This window comes from Pogoniulus pusillus, chromosome 21 (assembly GCF_015220805.1).
Source record: "Pogoniulus pusillus isolate bPogPus1 chromosome 21, bPogPus1.pri, whole genome shotgun sequence".
Taxonomy (NCBI): Eukaryota; Metazoa; Chordata; class Aves; order Piciformes; family Lybiidae; genus Pogoniulus; species Pogoniulus pusillus.
The window spans coordinates 11,862,569-11,877,463 of record NC_087284.1 but is presented as its reverse complement, the minus strand read 5'-3'; the positions used below and the strand labels follow the sequence as shown (position 1 = coordinate 11,877,463).

General features: G+C 42.9%; 1 protein-coding gene across 9 annotated transcripts in view; it reads right to left on the bottom strand.

The window, feature by feature from the left end:
• Positions 1 to 14,895, bottom strand: part of PHACTR1 (phosphatase and actin regulator 1) — a 450,233-nt gene that overhangs the window by 19,049 nt on the left and 416,289 nt on the right. For all 9 annotated transcript variants that reach the window (XM_064160941.1, XM_064160939.1, XM_064160943.1 and 6 more), the window contains one exon: positions 3,170 to 3,225. In XM_064160941.1, the coding sequence (XP_064017011.1) occupies positions 3,170 to 3,225 (56 nt within the window). The remainder of the gene's footprint in view (positions 1 to 3,169; positions 3,226 to 14,895) is intronic.

The following is a 14,895-nucleotide window of genomic DNA, read 5'->3' as shown; positions in this document are numbered from 1 at the left end:
GGCTTCTCTTTTAGCAATTGCTCCTCTAGCAGTTTTGTTCTTCCATTTGTGTCGCAAGTTCAGTGGAGCCCACTTTCAGAAAGAGAGTTATGACAAATATCTAGGGAGTTATCTATAAAACTTATTTTATGGCTATGCATTTTTGTCCTTGGCATATGATGTGTGTCTTATTTCCTCAATTCCCAGCTCACCCACCCACCTTCAGAAAGATTCAGGCAGGTTGAAGACCTCAGTCAGGTAAAAGCCAGAAATTAGGCATACATTGTCCTCCAAAACCAGACAGTGACTTTGTCTTAGCTATTTGTTTAAATTTAATTAAGTAATGTCAATCTTGTGAAGCTACAAAACTGATGCTTTATTTTATCTTGTGTGTTCAGAAGATGCTCTGTGTTCATGGACCTGTGTGTGTGAGGGTGGGTGTGATTTTCAGGCTTTATTTCTGTGCCAGTGTGAACTGTCCCCTTTAAGTACAGTCTGAGACTCTCAAAGATGCCTAACCATTATTTCGGTTAGGAAGTCAGGCAACCCGAAGTCTGCCAAGCTGACAACTGAACTATTTGTATCCATCTGTGAAGTGGCACGGGGGTGGTGCAAGAGAAGGACTAAGACACCAATCCTCAGAAACTCAGCCAGCAAATATTAAATGCAGAAAGTCATCTTTACTCTGCACACTAACCCTGCAGGTCTGGACTCCTCTCACCTACATCCACTAGAGTCAATGAATTGCGTGTACTTCAGGGAAGAATCTTTCAAGCACTAGTGTCCATGTTCTATGTTGTGATTGCTGCAATCTTAGTGTTGCTGCCATCAAGTAGTAGAGCTTATGCAACGGATGCTTTGCCCTTGTAATTCAATAAAGATGGAGGTAGGAAGCAATCACTTCATGTATATAGACTGGCTGTCCACCCCCCTTTTGCCATCAGCATGAGCAGCAATGTCATTACACGTGCCGTCATGGTACCAGCCACAACATTTTCATCCGGGAGAGTTCAGCTTTAACTGCAGAGAAAATTCTAATTAGCCTACTTAGGAGCTTGCTGGGTTTGAGTTGGTTTTGGGTTTTTTTTTGTGTGTGTGCGCTCTGAATTGGGATTTTGCAAACTGCTTGACCTACTTATGCAGACAATTTTCACTCTTTTCGTTATGGTTTCCTATGTCTCCATATTGATTCCATTATATATTATAATTCTTATTTAAGTCCAGGGCAAGGACACAAAATGATGTACAAACCAGACACTGTATTTACTTGTTGAAGGGTGGAGCGTTTTTATGCTTTCTTTTTAAAAACAGTTTGCTTTTTGTTCCTTTCCCACTGTACTTGACCAGAAGTTGGGATGCTTTGAAACACTACTTTTTCTTGTTTGTCTGTCATGTTTTGGGGCAGTTAGTGCTTAGGAACCAAGCTACAAAAATTCCCAAGTTCTGGATTTAGGGTAATATTTTCAAACACATCCATGTAATTTCAGAGCCTTTACTTAATTAGTGATTAAAAAACCCCTTATGTGACTTGGGATAATCTCTCAGAAATGCAGAACATCTTTAGGTTGCTACATGACTGCTGCGCTCAGCAATGGGACTTTTACCAATCTCTGCAAGGCATCCAGCATTGGAGATGTTGCCTCTCTGCTGATGTTGGTTCCAACACTGATGCCAAAGCAGCTGCCGGAGACCCCCACCTCCCCCTAGCCATCTTCACTAGTGCCAGGGTGGTGTTTACTCATCATGCACCAGTGCCAGGTTGTGCATGACACATGTTTGTTCATAAGTCCTGGGATGACAACATGAGCTGCCCAGAGAATTGGCCTCTGTCCCTTCTTGCCTGAGCCTGGCGTCAGTCACGTCGCAGATTTCCCCACCTCCAACTGTTGTACCATCCCACTGTGAGACACCTACATCTCTGTGTGCTACCTCTTTCCCCAGGTTCTGCCCCTGACATCCTCCAGCAGCCATTAATGGCAGGTAGGAGTAGGTGGTAGAGACACAGCTCTCAAAAGGGGGCTGGCCCCCAAGTGAATGGCTTTTCTGACAGCTGCAGGCTCACCCACACTGCTTTGTTGTCCAATCTTTTCTCTTCTTTGAACTGACAGTGGTGCCTCTCTCTTTGTCTGCCACATGTAATAACATGAACAGATGAAAAAACTCTGACAAGTGCTACCGTCGTCATTACTGTGCTAAGAATTTGAGTTTGAAGTATTTAATCAATTCTGCTACTTTTCAGACAACTTTTCTTCTGCTGTCTCCCATTTTTGTGGTTCTGTACAATGCAATTGTTTAAACAAGAGAAGGTAAATCACGGACCTACCTAAGGAGACATCATGGCTATGGTACTATCTAGGAATACTTTTCTCTCTAGTAATTTTTTTTACAGTTCCCTGGAATGATGTATTTAGTAACTTTAGAAGGAGAGAAGTCTGTTCATTTGTTTTCTGTTTCTAAACTAACAACGTTTATCTAAGCAGCTCTAGTTCTGGGTGTTAATTTTTAACACATTCAAACCACTTCCACGTGAGGAGAGAAACTGTCATTTTTTTTCCCCATTCATTCCTGAGATCCCAAGATCTGTGCTACACTCAGTCCTGCTCCCCTTGAAGCTGGTGGCAAGGTATTTACTAACTTAACTCCGTTCTAAACATTAAATGGTATTTTGTCCCTTTAAAATGTAATTTTGCATTTTGAGGATCTGTCAGCAATTTTTGGACTGATTTAAAGGAAGAGTTGTAGGGAAGCATTTCAAGGAAGTAATCCCAAGTCACACTAATTAATTTTTAAACTGAATAAAGGCTCTAACCTAGTCTAGACCATGGTAAGGACTTAGGAAAACTAATCAAGCTGTGCCTTCACTAACAATAGGATGTTCATCAGTGTAAGAGCTGTGTAAATGCTTTTCAGAACAACTGCCTGTCTCTTTGGAACAGCACTTGGAAAAGAGATTTTTTTCAATCTAGATTGTTCATTCTTTTGAATTTACTGACTGATTGTAAAGCCTTGGTTTTTGCAGCTCTAGATGTTACTGCAGACTTGCAAGCTGATTTGCATTTATGATGCACTTCACTGTTATCAGTGATGCACATACAGAATAGTGGATGCTCTATAAAAACCACCCCATGCACATCTAAATTAACCCAAACTAGCTGACTTCACATTAAATGGCAGCAGCAGCCAGACTTACGTTTCAGTATGTTCCTCTGCTCCAATTCTTCAGCAGTTGGCCTCTGGCTCAGTCGTCTGCGAAAAAAGTCCAGGATCAGTTTTTGGACCATATCACATTCTCCTCACTTCTCTGTCTTGAAGAGTTATTTTGGGGGTGTGAAAGGCAGAGCAGAAAGCACTGACACTGCTCCATTATGTACTTGGTACGACTGGACCATGCGTGACACAGACCATGCTTCGCTTTCGCAGCTTCCTCTGTTTTCAACTCACGAAAGACAAAATATGTTATGTCATCTTGGGCATGACTCTCCCACCCCTACCCCAGGCAGAGCTGCTGAAAGCTAAGCTACACAGATGTCTCCACTTAATTTCCTTCTTCCTATGCCTGCTTCCTGACTCACACAAGCATTTCTGCTAGGACCCAGCTAACCCTCTCACTGCCCTCTCGCCAGCCTCCTGAATGTTCGTTCAAACAGCATTTGAATACACAGTCCACAGAAAAAACAAGGGATGGTTTGGCAGCACTGAGGGCAGAACAATAGCAGCTCTCCTCCTCTGTACCCTAACTTCCCTCCTCTTCCTCTTGTGGCTTTTATTAAATCTTATGTTGAAAAATCAGCCTGGCTTGCTAGTCAATCTGTACATAATAGGGTCATAAAAAATGCAATCCAATTACAAAGGGGGACCCTGACCACACAAAAATTCTTGAATATTCAAAATACAAAGCAAGGGAGAGAAGCACAAAGGAGTCTTTGGGAAACAAAGTAAACCAGGGAGATGACATCAGAAATCAGCACTGTTGGGCTTCCTCATACTCTCCTCTGAGTCAATGGGAGTTTTGTCAGTGATGCCAGTGACAGGACAGAGCCCCTTCTTCCTTCAGATGTGGTCATTCAGAGAAGCTCCCAACTTGGAGGCTTCAGTCTCTGCAAGTTGGATCATCAGGTTCCCCTGTGAATTACTGGGTACTTGTGGTGGAAGGTCCAAATTATACTTAAAATACATATCCAAGACATGTCCTAAACACCCTACCTGAATATTCACCTCGGCCACCCCTTCCTCCTTCCTGGGTGGAAGAAGCGGGAAAGCAGACAAAAGCCTTGGTGCCTCTCAGCCTGCCACAAAGACACCATCTTTGGCTTTGTTTTGCACCCTGCTTTGGCAAACACAAGTCACAGATTCTAGACATGTGCCTCTACCTTTTTTGGTGAAATAACTGAGGACTGGTTCCAGGGATGTTTTTATCTATTGCTATTGGTCAAAGACTCTCATCAGAATGCTTCAAACCCTAGCCAACTTTTTTGTTGGCTGCTGCTGCCTCTGTTTTGTCTGCTACCTGTTTGCACTGCATGCCTTGCACCACACGTAGCTGGGGAATTGCCTACCCCATGAACAGCAGACTTGACCCTGCCTGTCTTCAGCACTGAGCCAAGGGAATGAAATGGCTTGCCACATGTTGGGATATAGTTGTCCACTTGAGCTCAGCTGAACCTGAGTCCATTTGACCGAGTCTAGGCAACGACCTAGCAATGAGTTATGACAGTGGGATCAGTGAGCCCACTGCTGCAGCCTGAGGGCTAACTCCTTTGCTATCCACAGCACCCGACTGGACTGTTCCAAGCCCACGAACCAGGATCCTGCTTTGCCCAGGTGGCTGACCACTCTGATGACCTCCTGAGAGCCACGGAGGATTTGCCTTGCGTCCGTGGATCTTCTCAGACAATGTGCTTAGTTTGAGGGTAAGCAAGCAGCAAAACCCCACCACCTGGAAGGCCACCACTTGGCTGGGACTGTATTTTCATTGTTTATACTTCTCCATATACTTTTGGATTACAGGTATTGAGACTGTGACTAGTGAGTAAACTAACTTTCTTTTCTGAAGTTTGTGGAAGTTTATGTTTAACCTGTAAGCAGCAGTTTGTGCTGCAAGACTCTCCAGTTGTTTAAATGTTCTAAAACCTTTCCTAAATCATTTAAATTTAATCTGACTATATATATATACGTTCTGTAAAATTAGTTTTACCAATCACATTATAGAATCTCTGTGTGTCAAGTGTAAATAACGTTTTGGGAAATTTTCTTTATTATATTTAATAATCTAGTTGATAATTTTTATCGTCCTCATTACAATTTACTTCTAACCTAGATTCAAATCCATCCTTAACAGTACTGATGGGTAACATGATATGAACACTGGCTGCATCCTCTGCATTGAGTACTCCCTCCAGCACGAGACACAAAAGCTCATGGAAATGGGGCTGACTGTGCAAGGCTGGATGAGAGACATCTGACAACAGCTCCTCACAATGCAGTGTCTGAGCCACTGTTCAGAGATGGACACACATGCCCAGCGTTCTCCAGAGCCAGGAGTGTGTGCCAGTTCAATACCCCTGCCCCTCTCACTGTCCATAGTGCACAGGGCTGAAGCTCATGGGGGTGGGTAGGAACCCACCCTCTACATCACCTGCATGAGGGCAGAAGCACTCCAGGCACCTGATTTTACACAGCCTAAAGTTTTCCACCAATATACCAGGTTTATGCCCTTTGGGGCCACTTCACACCAAGAAAACTAAGCAGCAGGACATGGCCCTGTTCCAGTGGAAAATGTGGAATCACTAGCTCTGATCGTTCTCATGGAAGAATGAACATTTATCTCACTGGAAAAGTGTTGAAAGAGACAGAAACTCATCCTTAATTCAGAAGAAAAGAATGTCTGCAACATACAGAGGGGAAAGTGCTATTCCAGTACTTGCTGTTGCCATCTTTAAGATACAGTAGCTGTTGCTAATGGGAGATTTTGTCTTAAGACTAAGAAACAATTAAAACTACTTATTTTTAGCAGCACATGAGAATCAAAAAGTTGTCACTCATAGCTCCACCTCATGTGAATGCAGAAATTGAGTTAGACAATATTTTAATCCAATGCACTAGGATGCCTTCTGAGATGATGCATGAGAGGGATGCTGAGGACAGACCCAGCCATACAGTGTGCAGCTGCACCTGTAGAAATAAGCATCACACAACATGTAAAAGGAGAAATTAGTCTGAAGAGAATGATCCCAGAAAGGTTTTCCCCTTTCCAAGGAAACAGGGACTAAAGGGCCCAGCTAACAATTCCATCAAGGGTTCCTACTGGAGCATTTCTAACAAAAGGCAGAAGCTGTATCTGTCTGCATAGGTGATTTACAAAACTCTTCAACGTGTTTACTGGGGTATCTGCCATGAAGTGAACGTATTTAAACAAAGCTTTCACTTCACTGTGTCACTGCCTTCAAACAAAGGAACGGGGATTTCCTTGAGGTACATACCCCGGCATTACATGCACTGTCTACCACTGTGCTGCTCAGAGACCTACAGACTGGGATTCTTCCCCATGCTGTTTGGTGGAGTCCTGTGTGAAAGCCAGATGAAAATACACGTGTTGCCCATTGAGAATTAAAGTATTTTTTGGATCCCATAATCCATCTTTTTCAGACTGCAGAGTGCTCCTGCCTAAATGATGACCATCATTTTTGAGTGATGCACTTACATGGCTGAAAAAGCCATGACACTTTTGATAGAACCTGCCTGGGCATCTCAAGCTATCTGCTTCGGGGGTTGCTGATCTCTTCTGGACTCTTACAAATAGGACTCTTTTAATAGGAAGACTTAGGCAGTAAGAAAAATAAAGTGCCCTTGCAGTGGAACAAAGTAAAGACTAGTCTTTCCAGTGCAGGCAGTGAAGTACAGCTGGAGGATGAAGGGAATGAGTAGAAGCTGTGGAGGTTCCTGGTCTCCAGTACCAGTGTCTGCTTTCATCTTCATGAACCGCTATTACACCCTCATTCCCATTATCCCTTTGGACTCACTGAGTCTTATCCTGCTCACTTGTTATGAGTTGCTCCTAGATGAATTCCTCAAACAAACCAACCCTTCCCTTCCAAGCTCTCACAATTCTCTTTTCATGTGACTTCTGCCCATAAACTTCGTTTAGGCTTTACAAACAACTCTGCCAGCTCCTCAGAACAGTGTCATTTTAGTTATTTTTTCTTGCCTCTTAACATCTACATCTGCCAGATGTTGAACAGCTGTTAATATTACCCTCTGAATAGCCTGATGCTAGTTACAGATCCTGTAAACGAAGAAACTTAAGCAGCTATTCCTTTGTTACAAAGGACCAATACTTCAAACCATATTTCATGCCATCTCCAGTGCACTCTGCTCATCTTGGTATACACCAGGCATGATACCTTCTATCTTCTTCCTTCCCTCCTGTGCTGGCCCAAATGAAAAAATATTAATGATGCCCTCCTGTCTTGCAGAGGCTGATTTCAATAGTTTGATTGCAGGATTGCTGCTGTGCCTTATTTCACTTAACAGCACAGGGGCTGCATGAGGCTATCATGAGGCCAGAGGTCAGGAAACAAGTGTCTCATTAGCAGCACAATCAGAATAAACAGGAGAAAATGGAGGCACCAGGCGCAACAGCGAAGATCTGCTTGTGAAAATTAGAAGAATTGAGTGGGATGTGTGGTGCTGCTGCTGATCAGAAAGGGAACTCTGGCTGTTTAAAGAAACTGTGTGAGTACAGCTGTCTAACCAAGGAACAGGCAAAACAGGCCTCAAAAATCAACCTTTAATAGCACTTTCTGTATCTAAAATCTCTTGTGTGAACATGCTTGACCTTCATTGTGCCATTCATGCAGTTCTGCACTCAGCTTCAAGCATTCAAGAGGAAAGTTTGTTTTGTGTAGTTTATGCTTAGCAATGTTTACACTTGACGTGTTTTTGCACTAAAAAGCAAAAACTGTTAATACCAATTTCACAAATACACTGACAAAGGTTTGACTGCAATGAAAACCTAAGATTGATGATGCCAAGGAAACCCTTGCTAGGACTTCACTGTAAAAATAATATCCAAATGAAACTGTCACTGAAAAAACAAATGTTTGCTCACATTTGCAAAGACAAACCTGATGGCAAAGCAAAACATAGCACACTCCTTGTGCAAGAGCTGAGCAGCTTCTCTTAAGGACTGTATATGGTGGGTTTTTTTGTTTCTTTGGGGTTGTTTGTTTCATCTTGGTTTTGATTGTATCTGAATTTGCTCTGGGCTGTGCATGTCATGGTGGGTAGCAGAAGTTTAGAGGCAAGAGGGACAACCATGCAAAATGAATTGCTGCAGACCTAAAATGCTGGCTGGTGGGGGTGTAGTCTCCCCAGTGAGCCTGAGGAAAGCCAGGCAGCATTTCTGCTGATGCATGGTACTGTCTGGACCCTGCCTAGCAGAACGAGAACTCAGAATGGGAAGTTTCTGCTCCATGTGACAGTGTCCTGCAGGAGCAATAAGAGGAAAATCTGGCTGTACATCCTTCAAAGCACTACAAAACACTTAAATGAAGAATCCACATAGAGTTGCTTACCCTGCTCTGCAGTGTGGCCATACCTAGAGGGTTCTCTGGACAGTGGCAAACTATTTGTGGGACTAAGAGTCAGATTCTTGCAGCCCTTTGGTAGCATCTTTGAAGCAAAGCAGCTCCTGGCTGCCTAGGCTGTCTCTTACTAGGAGTCACAGGTTTTCTCTCCTTCATCTCTTGTTCTGTTGTGGATGAGCTCTGAGAAAGAACCAGTTAATACCTTCCAGCTTGTTATTTCATGACCAGGATGGTGGTGGATATGTTTTCTGGGTATTAGGAGTTCATCTTTACTTCTGCCCAAAGGACAAGAAGGGTCATCTCTAAGTGTAATGACTGGATATAATACAGTGCTTACTGGAAAATGATGTTCCATATATTTCCCAGGCTTATTAACTCCAAGGGTTTGCAGATACAAGAGTCAAAACCCATCAGCTCTCCAGTACTTGACTGGTGACATCTGGTGTGTGTGACCCAAAAGCAGGACTGATGGGTAAACAGATGACAGGTGGTCACAACAGGGCATGCAGCAGAATGGTGAGGTGTTCAGAACCCCACCAAAACACCTCTGAGCCCAGCCACCGTCACATAGCTCTTACTAATGACTGAAGTCACCCTGATGTCAAATAACTTCTGAGCACAGTGGGGCATAACCTCTGGAGCAACTCATGAATTTATTCTATAGATGCAAATCTCTTTTATTCAGTTGCAATTGGATTTACACCACCCAGCTTCTGAGAGGAGTGAATCTGAGTTGGGCATGTGAGAAGCCAGCTGCTACAAAGAGCTACTTGTCACATTCCTCTTTAGTTGGCATAAATGAGCACAACTGAAGCCTGCAGAACTGCACTGATTTACATCAGCTATATAATTCGACATGAGAAAAATTCAATGGGAGTAAAGAGTCTTACTGTTGCTTAATTTAGCTTGCCTTTCCCAATAATAGTGCTGATAGCAAAGCAATATCAATGAAGTATAGGCTACCAGGGGCTCTTTGCAGTTCTGTGCCAAAAACAGAAAAGTGGAAGAGAAAAATGGAAGAGAAGAAAACCTTGTATTTGCTTCTGCCCATTAACTATTAGCAGAGGGCAGAAATGAACTACATTCTTTCCTTATGTCACTGTGCAATGAACAAAATATTCTGGTAACCCTGGAGGTTCACTTTCTCTGGAGAGTCATTCCAGATATTGCCAGCCAGGTTTTAGAGTCCACAGAGAACCATCTTCCTCCTAACAAGATTTATAAAATGGGATTACATACAGTTTTATCAATGAGTGAACAAACTGAAGGCATATTAAATAGAAAATCCCTACACAAAGCAGCAAATATAAGAGTTCTACACCATTAAAACTTCTTTACTAGACTCCATTAAGATGTTGGCTAATTTGTAGGATACATCATCTCTTCTTTTAAGCTCTCTTTCCTATGTGACAAGTCTCCTGGTATCAGTCATGATAATATGTCTTATACCTCCTCTTCCTGAGAAATTAAGGCAATAAAACCACAAGGAGTGTTTGCCACGATTCAGTTACCATGTAACGACTGCTCCCCACCTCCCAGCTGATTTTAAACATTCAGGCAAAGACCCTTTTCCTCTCTTCACAAATCTTGGAATCATAAAATGGTTTGAGCTGGAAGGGACCTTTACAGGTCATCTAGTTCAAACCCCTGCAGTAAGCAGGGACATCTTCAACTAGAGCAGGGTAAAGCCCTGTCTGACCTGACCTGGAATGTTTCGTGGGATGGGGCATCTATCCCCTCTCTGAGCAACCTGTGGCAGTGTTTTGCTACTCTCATGGGTGAAGCAACAATGAAACAGATTTTAAACAGTTAAAGGAAGGTACTTGCTTTTGGTGAAATGGTAAAAACTGGTAAACAGCAGTTGAAGACCAAGTACTTTCTGACTGAGCCAAAAAGGCAAGGTACTTCTGCTGCCTCAGCATCTCAGTTTGCTCCCTGGACTGCACTGCCTGCTCCAGGGTAGCAACAACAATCCCATGTCCTGAAGGAGAGCAGCGATGCTCCCTCCCACTCAGCAATTCTCCTCACGCACCACATTAAGTACACCCTAGGAAATACACAGCAGTCTGGCATGTGAACCAACTAAGTGACAGTTCCCAGGAAACATCTGCAGTCTGCATCCAGCTGGGCTCTGCAGCAAAAGCACATCTTCAACTAAAATTACTCGGATTTTCAGTTCAGCTCTAAGCAGCCTTTTACTACCCCTTAACATTATGCTTGTTCCAGAGTTGGTTTTGTATTGAGAAACAGCTTTAATATCAACTTCAAAGCCCTGCCTAGTCTAGATTGTGGTGAGGACTTTCAGGAAAACTAATCAGCAAATTTTCTGCTTGCTCAAGCATCTGTGCACACTGCCTTTTGTTAAAGCGCTAAACCTGGCCAATTTGTTTTCTCATTCTTTTAGCCTGCCTGTGTGAATCCATTCTTGACTTGTAGCTCAAACTGTACAATCTTTTCTGTTTCAGCTGGCTAAGGGATTGATTTATTATGATTTTTATTTCTCTTGAGACACTCACAAGAAAGAACAGGCTGCCTGGATTAGGTCTCCTGGGGAACAAGAATCATATTCAAAATGTAGATTTTGAGTTCATTATGTCTGCATAAAGTGAAAACCAGAATAATCTTGGCCCATGAACTCTGTGTCTTGTGAGAAGGAATAAAGAAATGACTAGAGTCCTATGACTCTGAGTCGAAACAGCGTGAATAATGACATACCCCAGTCCTGGATTCTTCATTTAGACCACCGTATCACAACGCAGACATCTGCATTTTCCCAAGGATTGCTTCATTTCTTTTTCTTATGCCAGGTCCTGCACTTGTGTCACAACCACCCCAGTAGAAAAGGACCTGGCAGTCTTGATCAACAGCTGGTTGAACATGAGCCAGCAGTGTGTCTGGGTTCAGCTATGGGCCCCTCACTACATGAAAGACATTGAGTACCTGGAGTAGGTTCAAAGAAGGGCAATGAAGCTGGTAAAGGGTCTAGAGAACAAATGTTGCACGAGCAGCTGAGGGAGTTGGGGTTGTTCAGCCTGAAGAAAAGGAGGCTGAGGGAAGACTTCACTTTTTACAGCTACCCAAAAGGAGATTGTAGCAAGGTGGATGTCAGCCTCTTCTCTCTATTAGCAAGTGACAGGATGAGAGTAAGTGGCTTCAAGTTGCACCAAAGGATGTTTAGGTTATATATTAGAAGAACCTTCTTCACTGAAAGAGGGTCCCCAGGGTAGTCATTGAGTCCCCATTCCTGGAGGTGTTTGAAAGAGGCAGAGATGTAGTACTGAGGGACATGGTTTAGCTTGTAGACTTGGTAGAGTTAGATAATGGTTGGACTCCATTTAAAAGTTTTTTTTTTCAACTGAAATGATTCTGTGATTCTTTTCTAAAGATAAAGCCATCTGGTGTTAGGCACAAATTCAGACTTCACCCCCCTTTTCAATAATTATAACTGCAAAATGCCTACTGATGTTGCAAGATTGCACAAGCTCATGCCTGATGCCTGCCCAGAGCTCTAAAATTGAGCCTCCTCTGTCTCATTACTGTGTTGTTTCAGTAACATCATCTAACCAAACACTGGCTGACCACACAGAACACCTACATGCAAGTTTCAATGATTTTTTAAAAAGGACATAAAATCATGGAATGGTCTGGGCTGGAAAGGACCTCCAAAAGTCATCTAGTCCAACCTCCTCTCTAGTCAGCAGGGGCATCCACAACTAGATCAGGCTGCCTAGAGTGCTGTCGAGCCTCACTTTGAGTATATTTCCAGGAATGGGGCCCCAACCACCTCCCTGGGCATAGTAGAATTCAGATAGTTACACCACACAAGCTTTGCAGCATTAATTCCCTATTCCCAAGAACAAAATATCCAACAACTGCTCCAGGAAACTAAGAACAATCTAATTCAAGATTTTTTAACAATAAAATCGAGATATTTTTGAGTAAAAGAAATCCAGAGGGAGAAATGTACTAAATGCTGGTTGAAAATGTGAAGCATACCAGAAAAAGCAGATGGGTGTTAGGACCCTCTGTAATAAAGGAAAAAAATGTTCTAAAATGTTAGCAATTGTCCTTCTGTTGCCTGTACAGCATTGTGAGAAGACATTTGCTTCTCCAGAAGTAATAATACTGAACTAAAAGCTGGCTTTATAAAGCTAACAAGATCATAACTCGCAGTTCAAGTTCAATCCATGAATGACTTGAATGAAATGGCACCACAAAAATCCATCTGATCCGAACAGATATGCTTGCTATCTGTAGGCAATACCGAGTCTGGTTTGTTCTGAACTCTCTCTTAGGAGGGTTTATGTCTACGACAGACGTTTACAGCAACAAGCCTTTAGAAAGTAGGACCTGGATGCTAAACCTCAGAAAGACTAGTTGCCTTACTCCTCATAGTAAGTTACTTTTTTTATCTGGTTAAATACAATATTCTTTTCCTTCAGACCTGATGCAAGAGACCCAGATCCTTCAGCTCTCTGCCAACCAACCAAACCACCTGTGACTGGAGTAGTGACTCTATCTCCTGGTGTTTTTAGCAACTTGGATTAAAGTAATTTGGGGTGCCCCCCTAGTCTCCAGGACACTGTTGGTTCTTACCATAAAATTTACACTCTTGAAAGCAGAGCCATCTGCAAGCACGAGCCAGAACAGTGAAGCTCCCTTCCCTCCTGTCATATCACCCTGTCCCAGCTCCTGGTGCTCAGAGAAGCTTGTAATGTTGATCATGGTTTGATATTGTGGTAGTGTGCTCAAAACCCTTCTTTCCCTCTCTGCCTTGCAAAGTATGAGTGGGGGAAAGAGAAAAGCATGGGGAAGGGTCAGGAGAAGGCACCTTTCCCTCCTAGGGCTGTGGTTGTGGACACATGGACCCTTCCCCAAGTCACATGTCAGATTCCTTGCAGTTTGGCAAGCCTGGGATGCTACAGGCTGAGCTTCCTACTTCTTTTGGTGACACTGGGACAGCGATTAGCTGGGAGACACTAAAAGGAGTGAGCTGCAAAGCATGCATGCCTTTTCCCTCTCTTGGCTGGGTTTTGCATTGTGCTTGTGGGCAGATTGTAACAGCAGTTACGGAAGGCTTCTCAAAAAGGAGACCATAAGAAGAATCCTCAGTTACAACACCACCTCATGAGCAAAACTTGAGTATATCCTGGAGTGTCTTGGGAAAGCCTGCCTATTGTTACTGTGGATCTTCACTGTTTGTGCCTTTATCCTTTCTGAATACTGCTCCTGAAACCATTTTGTAACCATTCCTATATTCTGAAGGTACACACAACCGAGCATAAGAACCTGTATAATCTTAATAACTTTGCATATAGTTACACGGGGGTGGGGTTTGAATTAATAAATACTATCCATTTTTATTAACTCTCTGCCTCATTCTTTATTTCACAACAGATATAAGAAGAGACCAGTTATTCCTCTGCATGTGTGGTTGCCTTGGGGTGGATACAGGTAGCAAGGCTTTAGGTGGGAAGGTCTGCAGAGTCAGGGAAGAAAGCAGGAAGGGAGGCCAAGTGATGACAAGAGTTTTGCCAGCCTCACTCTCTAAACGTTCTACAACCCTCTAAAAATCCCACTGATCTTTTTCCCAAGGTTTCTTTGCTGAGAAATCTTGACACCACAAACTTAAATTTTGTTTATGCTGAGAAGCAGCTGCTGGCTCTGAGGAAGGGTTAAATGCTAAAGCACATAATGAAGAAACCATCTTGCCTATGTATAGCTATCATGAATATCAGACCTCTTTGATAGACCTCTCTGGATCACAGTGACTACATGGTAATTATCTAGGGAGCACACTGACTGTACATACATACCCTGGACATAAGCAGGTATCTTACACTTCTAGCACTGTCAGTATGCAGTCAGTCTAACCAAAGGCAACAGCACCCTATCTTCCAATTCATGTATCCACTAGCACAACTGTAATCCTAAAATAACAACCTGGGGACAGTTAAAACACTTACACCAGTTTTGGTTTGCTGTCCAAATAATCTGTGACCACCACAGCAAATCTCAATCCAAAACACAAAAACCTGCTGGTTTTAACAAAAGAAACTTCGCCAGGTTGCTGATGGCAAGAACACACAGCCAGCTCTAAAAAGTCTCTTTTGATACTGCAGCAGCTACAGACCACTTGAAGAATAGAGAGGAGGTGTGTGTATCCCTACGTTAGTCTGTTATAGACCACTTTACCACTGTCAGCATGAAGAAAGGCAAATGAACAATACTGCAGAAATCAAATTCATCTTCAAGCAGGCACTTTACATTGGCAACGTCAAAAAAAGTGCAACTTATCCCTTTTCTGATAAATAAAAGGTAAAACACTCAG